Source organism: Drosophila miranda, chromosome 2 (genome assembly GCF_003369915.1).
Source record: "Drosophila miranda strain MSH22 chromosome 2, D.miranda_PacBio2.1, whole genome shotgun sequence".
NCBI lineage: Eukaryota > Metazoa > Arthropoda > Insecta > Diptera > Drosophilidae > Drosophila > Drosophila miranda.
In genome coordinates, this window is record NC_046675.1 from 25,343,439 (window position 1) to 25,357,381 (window position 13,943).

At 47.7% G+C, this 13,943-nt stretch overlaps 1 protein-coding gene across 1 annotated transcript in view; it reads right to left on the bottom strand.

The window, feature by feature from the left end:
* Positions 1-13,943, bottom strand: part of LOC108154943 (irregular chiasm C-roughest protein) — a 110,287-nt gene that overhangs the window by 17,810 nt on the left and 78,534 nt on the right. Inside the window, 6 exon segments of the mRNA XM_017285440.2 lie at positions 5,628-5,874; positions 7,439-7,472; positions 9,226-9,339; positions 9,751-9,924; positions 10,825-10,983; positions 12,514-12,677. Of these exon segments, the coding sequence (XP_017140929.2) occupies positions 5,628-5,874; positions 7,439-7,472; positions 9,226-9,339; positions 9,751-9,924; positions 10,825-10,983; positions 12,514-12,677 (892 nt within the window).

Sequence of the window (13,943 nt, forward strand, 5' to 3'; positions counted from 1 at the left end):
GTGGCAGGAGGACAGCAACGTTGACAGGAGAACTTACACAGAGTCCGGGGCATGCATTATGCAGCAATTGCTGTTGTCAACTGACAACGGAGTTGCACAGACCTGAACGGAGTTGCACGGACCCAGGCCCAGGCCCAGAGCCGGAGCAAGGCATCTGCCGCCTGACAGTAAATTAAGCGGAAAAGTGTGTTGCGGCCATACGGAATGGGGCAACGAGATGGGGCATGGGAGATGGGAGTTGTGGCACAAAAAAATAAGTCTGCTCCTCTCTGGACGGTGCAGCGGGGGGCACGGGGCAGTGGTACGTGGCACGAGTAGTATTATTTGCTGCAGTCGGAAATAACTCAACCGCAAATGAGATAAATTGCGCGCACACAGATAATTGCATGGTCGGGCCCCCCGACGAGGCGTTGTGGCATGGAAATGAAATACATTTCACATACGCCGAGCCGCGACGCGCTGGTTTTTCACTACTTTTTTCCTTCAATTTTCATATGTGTCCTCTCCCCAAAGTATTCGGTCTGTTTGTTAGCCTCTGAGAGAAGGCTTTTTTTGTCGGCCGCTTGTACAAATATTTATGTGGCTGCCAGCTCAAACGAACGAACGGACAGATGTGTGTGTGTGTAATGGGAAAATATTGCGCATACGCACTGTCTGCTCATTAAAGTCGATCGTTGAAGGGACAGCTCGCTCGTACATCTCTTTAGTTGTAGTTGTATTCACATAACGTATACTTCAAAAGTGCTCTCTCTTTCTGTCTCTCTCTCTCATCAAATCAATATCTTTAACATATAATTATAGATTCTCAAACAGCAGCCATATGGATATTATTCTCTTTAGGGTTTCATCAACTGGAAGCTCTAAGTGCTCGGGGGAGTTTTTCTCTTAACAATCAATATGGAAAGGGGTAGTCGGTTTCCCATTCTCATGTGTGTATATCTAGATACTTTTTTTAGATTTATGTAGTTGCAGTAACTTTTTCTTTGTTGATTTGACAAATGAAAAATTAAGTACAGTCGAAAAATTCGTTATCTTTCTAGGATATAGTATACATTAAGGGGGGTTCTAGTTCTTCTTACGGATATACATACATATACTTGTGGTATAGGAGTATGTGTAATTGATTTAACTATAAATTTGATTTATGCTTCGATCTCGATTCGATTTCAGTTGTATCTGTTGCCCGCTAAAGATTGTGACAAGTACATTTAGGCTATTCGTTACTTGCTATGCTTTATGCTATATTTTCGATTCGATTCGATTCGATTCGCTAGATCAAGATCTTTATAATTGAATTGTTGCATTATTGTCAGTAGTTTACGTTAATTTACCTCTAAACATATATTCGAGTGGTTACAAGCAACATTCAAACGTTTTCTTTATCTTTTGTCTGTTCTCCGATATGATAAGAATAATTGGCTACTCGATATCCTTCGATGCTCCTCCTTACTGCCTCTCCCTGCTTTCTTCTACTGCATATATTACACACTTACAATCTGTTGGATGATGCTTCTGTATCTGTACACACGACTCCTCCTAATCAGCGATGTGGCAACTTGGCCAATTTGTAATTGTAATTTTGGCAGGGCACACAAATACCAAACGAGAACAGAAAAATTGCAATTCAATGGGTCCTCGTCCTCATCCTCATCCTCATCCTCGTCCGCATCTGAATCCTCATCCGTATCTGAGTCCACATCCACATCCTCTGTCCCTACGATCGATAGCAATTTAATTGAGCGCTAACATTCATATTCCAGTATGAAGCTCTCGCCTCCGGCTCCGAGTCCTCCCAGTCCGGGTCCGGGTACGACTCCTGCTGCAGTCACTGGCTTCGCTGTGGCCCTTGCATGTTGCTGATGCTGATGTGGCAATAGCGTGGCAGATGTTGTTGCCACCGAGCCCGTGCCCTGCTGCGAGGTGGAAGCTCTGCTTAAATTTACTTGTGACAACATTGCGGTTGCCGTTAATTTGCCATTGTATGCCACTGCCGGAGTCAGTGTGGGCGTCGGCGTGGGCGGACCGTGTCCGTAATAGTTCAGAGCGGAGGTTAGCGGCACGGCCTGCTGCTGCTGCTGGGTGCGACGTTGCATCTGCTGTTTGGATAGATAATCCGTGGACGTATTTGCCGTGGCCTTGCGCAACGTTATGAAGGTGTCAAAGTTTTCGGCTGTGGAAGAGGCATTCGAGGTGCTGGAGTTGCGTCGCGGCGCCAAATGCTGCTGCTGTTTGGGGAGATTCAGATTTAGTTTCAGCTGCTGCTGCTGCGACATTGACGAGTTCGATGAGGAGGAGTTAGATAGCGACGAGGAGTTTACAGAGTGCGCGGGAGGATGCTGTTGCTGATTCGCATAGTATTTGCGCAAATTCTCCAGCATGTAGCGATTGTTTGCGTTTCCGTTTCCGGTTGCCCCTCCCAATGCAGCTGAGGGTGCTGCTGCTGCTGCTGTTGCTGATGTTGCTGTCGGATGAAATTGCGGCATGGCAGATGACACTGCTGCTGCTCCTGTAACTGCTGCTGATGCTGCGGTTGGCGTCATCGTTATCTGCTGCTGCTTGCTGCTGGTGGCATACAGAGCATCGCCACCCAATCCCAGTCCCAGTCCCAATCCGTGTCCCATTCCCAATCCTTGTTCTTGTGGCAGAGCCAAATTGATGACACTGCCGGTTGTAGCTGGCATTGCGGTGGCTCCTCCTGTTGCTGCTCCTCCTGCTACTACCCCTGCCATTGGTGGTTGTCGTCGTTCCATCTCCAGTCCATAGCGGGTGGCAGCCACCTTCCGACCTCCTCCTCCAGCTGCAGTGGCTGCCCCTCGAACTTCTCCCTGATAGCTGCGGGCATAGTGCGCCTCCATCAAGTCCGCCCGTCGCTGTTTCGTGGCATATACGGCCTCATCCGTGCCATCGTCTGCTCCTCCTCGCCCAAATCCATAGTAGTCGCCGCGCTGGTAGTGCTGCGATGAGGACAGGGCACGCTCGAATTCGTTGCGACCACGCTGCCGCTGGAAGTGGTCCAGGTAGCTCTCACCGCCGCTGGCAGCTCCGGCCAAAAGGAGATGGTCTGCCTCGTGGTTCTTATTCAGCGGATGCTCCTCCTCCTCCTCGTCGACTGGGCCTTCTGTGGCACTTGCCAGCTGCTGCTGCTGTCGCTGCAAATGCTGATTGAGAGATTGGTAGAATGTGCTTTCGGCCAGATTCTCATTATATGTCGTCGGCTGCTGCCAATCAGCGTCTTCGCATTCGTTGACGCTGACGCGAATTCGTATGTCCCGGGCCGTATAATCAGGCTCTCCACCGGCAGTAGCAGCCGCCAGCATTCCGCCAGTTACAGCTCCAACATCGTCCGCATCCCCATCGTCATCGTCGTCGTCGTCCTCGTCGTCGTCGCCGTAGAAAAATCTCGCTGATTTGGCGCTTTCCGCCAGGAGCAGGTCCTCGCTCTCCTCGAGGGCCAGCGCGTAACTCGTTAGGTTGTCAAAGTAGTATTCGCACATTTTGTCCGGGTGCTCGTAGCGCAATTTGAATTCCTTCGATTCGCGCGATTCCTCCAGAGCCTGCGGCAGTGGCTCCAACTGTGGGTGGACGATGGGTGGCAACTCCTTCTCACGCTTTGTCGCTGTTGTTGGGCCACTGAACACGGAGGCATAGTCCGAGCTGCTCATCGAGTCCGAATTGAGGGCCGGCGTGCGTCGCGTGGACTTGGAGGCAATGGGCAGTGTACCCAGATTCTCGTAGTTAGCAGGAAGTCCGCCCCCATTGTTTGCCTGGGATTGGCTGCGCTTGTGGCGTCTTCGCGGCGTCTCCGGCTGAGGATGTGGATGGGGCTGCGTGGCCAAGGCCCTTCGCTGGGAGCCGCTCACGCGACCCACCGAGTGAGCCGACTGCTTCGTCGTGCTCAGGTGCTGGTCAAAGTTCTCCTCCAGGTAGGCGTCCAGGTAATGGAGGTTCTTGCTCAGATCGATCTCAGACTTGTAGCTCTTGTAGATGGTGGCCTGCTTGCAGCGCGACTCGTAGTTGGAGATATGTGCACGGTCGCTGATGAAGCGGAAACTCTCGTCCTTCGCGAGTGTGTGGAAGCCACTGAACTCGCTGCCAGACCCCCCTTCGGAGCCACTGCTGGTCTTGAAGTTGCGACATTTGTCGCGTATCTTCTGGATGCCCTGTCGCGTCTTGGCCTGCAGCCGCTCAAAGTAGTTGGCCTTGGCAGCGGTACTGGATGGCGTCTGGGTCTGCAGTCGTGGATGGTAGGCCGTGTGCTGGATGTCGTAGCCTCCGCTTCCGGCGGCCCGCATGCTCTGGATGCTGTGCGTGCGATTGGGATAGCTGAGCTTCAGCTTTGGCAGCGATGGTGGGTCCTCGGACCTGTGATGGAGTTTCCTCAAGGACAGCTGCTTGAAGATCGCCTTGGATCGCTTGGCCTTGCCAGTGGTGGTTCGTCTATCGTGATCTTGATCAAAGTCCTGCCGCTCGAAGCGGCGCACAGGGACTCCGTGTAGGTAATGATGATCTGGTGGGGTGGGATTCGGTCTTGACGACTCGAACAAGCGCCGCAGGCCACGTCCTGTGCGCTGGGGACGCGCACTCCGGGCACTCGTTGCACTTCTCAGTCGAGTATTCACACTCAAAGTGAGGATTTCATCATCGTGGAAGATGGAAAAGGGATTCGTGATCACCGTGGAGCTATCGTTGGCTCCCTGGGATGCTGTTAGACTGCTTACGGATCTAGTCTTAAGGCTAGCGTTACTCGTACTATATCTATTCTGGCTTATGGCTACTTCCTGCTGCTGCTTACTGTCTAATACAACTACAACTTTGGCTTCATTGTGTTGGTGTGGTTTCTGGGGAAAGTTCTGAGGCACTGGCACCGGCACCCTTTGTCCCAGATCCGTCTCGGACCGGGAGCGGGCACGGTTGCGCCTCTTCAGGCGTCGCAGCTCCTTCAAGGAGTTACTCTGCTTGCGAAAGCGATAGAACGGATTGTTAATGCTCAGCCTTTGCAGCAGCAATTGGGTTTCCTCCGGCGACAGGATGGACTCCAGCTGCTGCTGCTGCTGCTGCTTCTGCTGGATCATTAATTCCTCCGTCTCCGCTTCTTCCTCCTCTTCGTTGGTCACATTCAGATTGAGCAGCTTGGCCGCACTTGGGGGCTTGGGTGCACTATTCATATTGTTCTCTAGATCTCCGTTACTCTTACTGCAGCTGCTGCTGCTACTTTTGCTACTGTTTAAGGAACCCTCGCTATTGTTGCTACTGTTGCTGTTACTGCTACTTTTGTTGTTGCTCTTAATGTTGCTTCTGCTGCAAGTAGTTTTGCTGCTGCTGCTGCTGCCACTTTGGGCAGCTGCCTCTAAAGTATTCGTATTCGTATTATCGCTATTGGTCAGTCCCGTTGTCGTCGTTGTGGAGCTCTTGTGGTTGTTGTTGTTATTGTGACACCCAACATGGCTGTCATCCACTTCCGGTTCGAGTTCGAGTTCTTGGGTGTTGTGTGGGTGTTGGTGTTGGTGTTCTTGGTCTTGGTGTTCGTGTGGTTGTTGTTTCTGATTTTGTTGGTGTTCGTTGGATTCGCTATCAATTGCCTGCTAGACTCTAGTGGGCGGTTGTAATATCATTGCAGCCATGCGTACCTTCATTGCCTCCGGCGATCCATGTCCCGGATACTGTTGCTGTGGATGCTGCGAGGCGGCATGTAGGGCCGCTGCTGCTGCCACTGCCGCAGCAGCCTGCTGTTGTTGCTGCTGCTGTTGTTGCTGCTGCTGCTGCTGCTGCTGCTGCTGCTGTTGGTGATGATGGAAGCCGGCGGGCGTCGTGTAAATCGAATCACCTTGAGGGCCACTCGTGCTATCGGAGCGTGATTTCAAATCAGCTTTCTCGCTGCGGGGGAATGGGGAAACGAGAAGAAATCGTTAGCCAAAATTGTTTGCCCAAGTGACAATTGTGTGGGTGGTGGTTAAGTGGTTGGGTGGGGTCTGGTGTGGTCTGGTCTGGTTCGAGGGGTCTTCTAACTGATGCTAGATTCGGTGGCCTATTGGCTGGGATGGTGGCCTTCGGTAGGGGTTTGGGGTATCTTCTATCGCTGATTGCCAAATTGTATCCCTCACGCATATCTGAATATCTATTTAGTTTTTGTCGCCGTTGCCTCGCTCCAGGCAATTGTTTACTTGGGGTTTAGGAAATTAGATATTCTCCCAAAATGCTTCCACTTTTGCTTCTCTGAGGAAAATGCTGGCCTGAACTGAAAACGTTGGCCTAAATGAGTTTCGGTCATGTTTTCAGTCGCATATAAATCGAATATTGTTGTGGCCGTTGGGGCGGAAATTCTAAATCCATTTCCGCCACGTTCATCGTCCCACCGTATTGACGTGCCTGGTGCCCCAGAAATGTAGTATGTAGTGTATATTGCGTACTATAGAATTTCATGGAGATGATAGTGTGTGCATTCCATATTTCATAAACAAAAAATATAGTAATTTTAAAATGGAAAAACAAGCGGAGGAGCACAGAGGTCTCTGGTTCTAGGGATGGCCCGAACAACCGCTCATAACTCATATTGCACGTACAGACAGAGGGGGCAGGGTGTTGGGGACAGGAGGCAGGCAGGCAACAATGAGCGATAGGCTTGCTACCTCTACCTCTACGTCTCTTTCGCTCTGTTGCGCTACCAAAACACAGAAAAATACTACCAAAATGGTCTGTACCTAAATGAGGTATATTAGAATTTTGTATTGTATATTGGGTAAAGGAATATTACTGCAAAAATAGTGTTGTAACTTGAAAAAACTGACAAAAAAAGCTGTAGCTTTCACAGCTTCTACCAGAGAAAACTCATAGTGTGGTACTTAATAATTAAAAGATGATTCCTAAAGCATGATCTCGGAAAGATATTGCCTCAAAAACCCCCAACTGCAAGAAGCTTTCGGGAAATATACCTCCGAAACTCCTATTCCAACTATTTTCACGCTAAAGGCCACTACTTTTTCCACCTTTAGTAAGAGTATTCTACCATTCTTTCTTGGCCAAACAAAACAGTTTCGCTTGCCAAAAAGGCAAACCCCTTGCCAACCCCTTCCGACCAGGCCCCTACCCGCATATATTGAATATATGAAAAATGTATAATATTTTATGCAGCACACACCTACACGGAGACGCACGGAGATGCAGTGAAAAGCATTTTTCATTGTTCCTCCCTTTGTATACGTATAGGTGTGTATGTGTGTGTGAGTGTGTGAGTGCGAGTGTGCGTTGTGCCGTATTCGGACAGTAGGGGCGCATAAATTGGCATGCCAGCGCCACCTGTTGGCTGCCGCTGCATAAAAAAATATATATCAAAATGGTCATTTATCTATGAGAATACGTGTGTTCCCAGGTTATGTGGGGGTGCAGGGGAGGAAAGGGGTGGCAGGGTGGCAGGGTGTGTACGTATTACGCTTCAACTTACCTGTCTTTATCCGATGATTTATAGCCAGTGGAACCTGTGCGCGCCGCCATGTGAGAAGTCGAATGGGGGGTAGAAAAATGGGATAAAACAAGAGAGAAAATGTTATATTAGAGTTCTGGCAATATGCAAGAATTTATTTCGCCCCAATAGAATGGTGTTTGAAGAAGGGGTTTTGTGTTTGTAAAATAGTAGAAATTAGCTGTGAAACCAGACATGCATATATCTGTGAACATATTGCCCCAACCCCCCCTCCCCTTGTTACGATTGATAAATGAGCCATCGACTTATTGATTGCGAAACGTGTAAAGTGCTGAGAAATTTTGATGGATCTCGAAAGGGGTGTAACTTTAGAGCGTAGCGCGTGTGTTGATGGGTGTCGGGTCGCACTTGAGAGATCTGTCAAACGACATTTGACAACTTGACGCCAGCTGCAGCAGTCAGTCAGTCACTCACTCACTCTACTCAACAAATTGACAACTTGATTGACAACTGAGAAATTGCGATTAGCCGGTGAAAAGTGTTTACAGATCATGTGGATAGGATATATGAAAAGGATGTATGCCCCTCGAATGCCCTTGAGCAAAGGCGAGCAAAAAGTTTATCCATTTCCACTTTTATCCCGTGGATTCTTTTGTAAATTGTTTTACAATTGTTGAGGCGAAAAAAGTTTTTCCCGCGCACTCTTTTTTCTTTTCTTTTTCTCGTCTGAATTTTGATTTCTAATTAGGCAAAGCTCTGGCTTGCCACACAGACGGAGGGCGGAAAAGCGCTAGATGAAATTGCTGTAGCGTCAAACAAAAAGCTGGCCAGAAGACCTTAACCCTTTTGTGTGCTAACCAGAAGACCAGAAGACAGGACGGAGACGGGGGGGGGGAAGGTTTAACAGGAAACGCAGACTGCGACTGCGACTGCGACTGACCGCAGGCGTTGGACGCTAATGAATATTTTATGAGATTTATTTGAGTTTCGAGTTTCAAGTAGAAATAAGAGTATTCGCAGCACAAAGGGGAAAGAGGGAGAGGGCGAGGGCGAGGTAGAGAAGGAGAGACGCATCCCTCTTCTAGGCAGCCATTTTTTCCGCTTTTTCGCTGTTCCTCCCTCTCGCGCATTTCACCGCTTTGTGTGTGTTTCTGTGTGTCGGCTGCAAGTTTTTGTGTTTTTGCAATTAGTGCGACAGCGGACAGAAGAGGGAAAGAGGTCTGGGGGAAGGTGTGGGATGTGGTAGGGCAGGCTCTGTAATAAAGAAGGAAGTTTTAATTGTCGCGGCCTTGACAGCATCGCCTCGTAATTAATAGCACAGCTCTGGTCTGATAATTGTTCTGTGTCCCCATGTACGTACTCTCTTTTTTGATGTGGGGTATTGAGGTCGATTGAATTGACGATTTATGTTAGAGGCTATTGTATATGGGAGATGATATGATGAAAGATAAAAAGGAATATTGGCTCTTAAGAAGATAAGGATTTATAGGTACAATATATGTATATCTCTAGCGAATATCACTATTTTCACGGACAACTCCTACACGCACCGAAAAATGGCATAGTTAAAATAAACACTATCATATTTAAATAATAAAAATAAATATATTATATTAAGTTTATGAAATATATATATATTTAGTTTAAATATGAAATATATTTATTTTAAACATGAAATATATTTATTTTAAATACGAAATATATTTATTTTAAATTCCTCATCATTTCCTTTCATCATTTCCACAATGATTAACAATGATTACTTTAAAACAAATGATTTCCCCCATTACCCTCTTTATCAAACTTACCCTTGAAGCAGCACCTCTTGCTCTTGATCGCATAAATGCAGAGGCACACAAGCAGCAGGATGGCGGCCATGCAGCCACCGGCCACGCCCATCATGTAGCTCATCTCGTAAGGTTCTGTCCGGCACAGCGGTGGAGGATATTCAGCAGAAGGATATCGTTATAATCGATGCGTTGATTATGCAAGTATTAACAGGAATATTCATTTTCATATGCAACATAGTACTACGAGTACGAATACGTATTGTAATAACGTGACGCATATTCGTATTGTTTGTGCGATTGATTTTAATTAAAATCGTTTGGGATATGATGATGCAGGGGTGTGTTTGGATGTGATATGATATAATATTTAATGAGTTGCATGTGCTTTCGATGCGTAAATATTGAATATTGCTAGTGTAATTGAAATGCAATTCGAATGCGGGATGATGGTGCAATGAAGATGCGGGTGGGGCAGTGGGAGGTACAGGGGCAGGGGCAGGAGTTATGGGGGTAAAGAAAAACAAAGAAAAAAGTTCTATGCACCTGCAAACGTACCCTCCACAATCAAATGTATGGCATGGCGATCAGTGCCCCGCTCGTTCTCCACCACCAGATAATAGGGCCGAGAGTCGTGCTCATCGGTGTGATGGATGTTCAGGGTGGACAGGTAGCAATCCTCGCGAGAGTCCTGCAGCATATCATCCGCCCGGAAGCGATCTGAAATGGGAATGAGAGAGAGAAACATTTTGTTGAATTGGCCAAATAATTGCACTCAAATTACACACAATTTGTCGGGGGGGTGGAGCGGGCGGTCTGACATTAATCATTCGATTCGATGGGCTAACTAGTAATGCCATGAAATGGCTTTGGACTGGGGGATTGGAATGCGCTTCGCTTGATTTGTGTCGGTGGCAAGCGAACACGCAGGATTACACGCACGAAGGATGCCGCTGGATGGACACAAACACGGACAGCTGAAAATGAAGAATAATGCTAGCCAGAGCCATCAGAGCCACCAGAGCTACCAGATTCGTTGCAGTTCAAGGGCAGATGCCTCGGGAAGGAACGAAACTGCAGAAAAGAGTTTCAGCTGGAAAAACGAGCTGAAAATGCCCGCGCATGTGTGTGTGTGTGTGTGTGTGTGTGGGTTTTCCGTTGGAGCTCGGATTACCCGGCGGCTGACAGGCGTGGCAAGTCTGCTGCTACGGGGTGCCTTTCTAACGTTGCCTGCCAGTGCCGCTGCCATAGCCATTTCCTCTGGCCTCTTCATTCCCATTCCGTATCCCCGACGCGGACATGACACTGGCAGTTTTCTTGCCCAACTCTGACTCTGACTCTGTTTTCCTCGTGCAATTTGTCTTGATTTGTGGATACTCTCTACCGCGAATTGAATGCCAAAAAATTGGTTGGAGGGAAACAACCATAATGAGCCCTCCAGCAGGATCTACCGCTAATTGAATCCGGAATAGCCACAACTAAGGGCAAGTGAAAGCCTAATTGCATTTTCATTAGGCGCCCAATGAAGCGCAAACTAAACGCTGAACTTTAACTGGTGGCTGCCACATCAAAGGGGGTGTGGGTGTAGGTGTGGGTGTGGGTGTGGCTGTATATACGCACCTATTCCCGAACCGGCCTCGAGACGCAGTGAACCCCATTCCCAGGCGACGCGCAGTGGCCGTGGATCCGCACAGACGACCATTGTCAGGATGGCGGACTCTCCTCTTTTCACGGAGATGGTGTGCATCGAAGGATGCAGACGTAGAACCTGTGGGGCACCTGCAAATACAATGGAACAAATAATAGAAAAAGATTTGGAGTTAGGGGTATAATTGTATTAAAAGAGAACAACGTTTGGTCCTTAAGAGATGGCTTTTTAATTGAGTTTTGGTCTTCACAAACGGATTCAACGAGCTGCATTGCTGAATGAAATTATACGTGTATAAAATGGTTTTGAGGGGTGCAGTTTTTCGCCTGAGCATTTCAACATTTAACAGTCTTTCCCATACTTTTTCCCTTTATTTCCTTGGGGTAAGTCATAGAAAAATTCCTGGAACGGTGTAGCCTTGTCCACGTTCTACTTCTTGCTCTGAGAGGAAAAATCTTTCTCCCCATAAATTATATAAAATTATTAAAAGGGGTTGCAGTCTCTCCCCCAGCATAGTTTTTCTTTTAAAGAGAGGGTAAATCTTTCCGTCCCATAAATTACATCAAATTGTTTGAAAGGTGTTGCCAACTCCTATTTCCTTAAAGAGGAAAGCTTCTTCAGGAAATCCAGGGGGGAGAACAAGCCAGTATAGTGCTCCAGAGGGTCAACAACTTTGCCATTTTTAATGAGGTATTTTGTATTTTCTCCCCAGTTTTATTTTTTTGGTGACACTCTCTCTCTCTCTGTCTCTCTCTGGATTGCTGGTGCAACTACATATATACTTAGTTAGTTCGTTAGTTACTTCACACACTCCCTCCCAGTTCCCAGATATAATGTGGTGTCCAGTTTTTTCGGTTCATATATATGATATACATGTGTACATATATTTATTCACTTTTTTTGTGCACTTTTTTCGCCTTGGTGGCGCTGCTAAATTGCTCGTGTCCTTGGTTGGTCATAAATTATGTACGTGCTGTGGTATTCAGCACTAAATTTAAATATTTCTTGCTTCTCTATTTTTTTTGTACATTTTTTCTGTGCGCTGTCCAGTTTTTTTCCCCGCTTCTGGCAGTGGCCGTGGCAGTTTCTCCGTTTATTTTTTTACGCTGGCACTGCGGTCATAAGTTCATTTTGATTTTGTGTTACGTTTTGGTTTAGTCTGTTGCCCAGTTGCTACATGCCACCGCCGCGCAATTCTGTGGCATGGAGTGGCGGTATCGTTGCGAGGCGGCAACGCAAGCGCTTAAAATGTTTTGCTGGCGCTTTCCGGCTCCAGCTTTTAATGGAGTTTTGTTAGTTGTTTTAAGTGTGCATTAGTTGCACGGAGTGTTGCCAGGACCCAAATGAGTAGCCCGAAGAGCGGCATAGCTACAGCAAACCCTTCCCTGAAGTCCCATCTTTTCTCGCCTGATTGTCACCTCCTCTGTAGGTATTGCGGTTGCAGGTCCTGCCACAGAAATTGACAGCTGAGAGAGAGATGGAGATTTATGACTGCAACTATTCCTCCCACAGCAGCTCTCATAGGAGTGCCCCCTCTCTTCGGTAGAGCATACGCCATTCGTTGATTGCTCAACTATTTCAGATCCTAACGTTGTCGGCATATCTTGTGGTCTCTGCGGTTTTTTGCAGAGATATGCTGGTGTTCTGGTACACGGACTTACCCACAACTTGCAGGGAGACCGGATCGGATATGGCCACTCGCTCCTGGCCATTGATGTAGCTGGTGGCACGGCACTCGTACTCGCCCTGATACTCGTAGGTGACATTGTCGATGACGAGACGGGGCTCGTTGCCCCGTTCCACATACTTGGAGCCATGCGAGATTCTAGGGAAGCACAAAGAGAGATTGATTATGATTATGTGTGGTCTTCTAATATTGGTGATGTGATGTGATGCCTTTGCCCCATTGATGCATACTTCCATCAAAATGAAAACAGATGCATGCAGGCCCTCCCCGTGTGCTGTGTGCGTTCGTGTCTCCACTCGGTTGCATATCCTTCTTCTCTGGCTTTCCAATATTGAAAATTGCGTATGCGTATGAGTTATTTTTCGGTGCAGGCTGCCTGCCTGCCTTCCTGCCTGCTGCACGGAGTGCCCTCTGACTCTCCCTGGCTATCCAAAGAGCTGGTACACAGAAATATTTGATACATTTTTAATATGAGAAATGCCTTTCAAGCTGCGAAATGCTTTGGCCTCTGCCATGCTTCTCTTTTTTTTTTTTTGCCTTCCTTTGTGGGTTCTTTTGATGGTCATACGATGAAGGAGAACTTTAAGAGACTGCTTTAAGGGTATCCTTGGGGTTTCAGCAATTAAAAGCAATAAATTAGAAAGCCATTCAAATGCAAATCGCCAGAGTCAAAAAAGTTTGGACGAAAGGAGGCTAAAACAACACAGAAATCACGTAAATCAAATTGACAAGGACTCCGTGTGAGACTCTCTCTGTGCTACGGGACGGTGATACCTCCGTGGTTGTTGCACTTGCAACCAAAGGAAGACCTCCAAAGAGGACGACCTTCGAAAAGGAGATTAGAGTGCTCCTGAGCATACGTTGTGGCCTGTCAGCGGCTCACTCCGTGGCATTGATTTATTATCCGTCCCACCTGTGCCCCCAAATGGTAAGGCGACTCCCGCTGTTTACTTAACGTGGCACGCGCCATTTAATGTGGTGCCACAGGAGGTGGCATGGTGGTGCGCCGGTGGGGTATTTCAGGGGTGGCAGACTGTGGTGTGGCATCGAGTACATGCGTGGAAATTAGTTTTCAACAATTGACATTTAATTTCTGATAAACACGCGCGCGTTTTGCTTCATTAAGTCAACACGTCAATGTGTTGCATGTGGCATTCGTTATTAGACGGGCGACACCTACACAAAACGCTGCCACGCCCACGCCCACTCCACATATCCTCCCACCCGATCACGATCTAAAATCCAGTCTTGTACGAGTGCGAGCACGAGTACGAGTATGTTGCATGATGTTTGCTTGATTGTCTAGGGGGAAAGTGCAAACAAATGGATTCACAAAAATCACGTACTTATGTGGCAATAGCAACAGAAGAGTGGGAAAGAGAGTGGTGGCATAGAGAGAGAGAG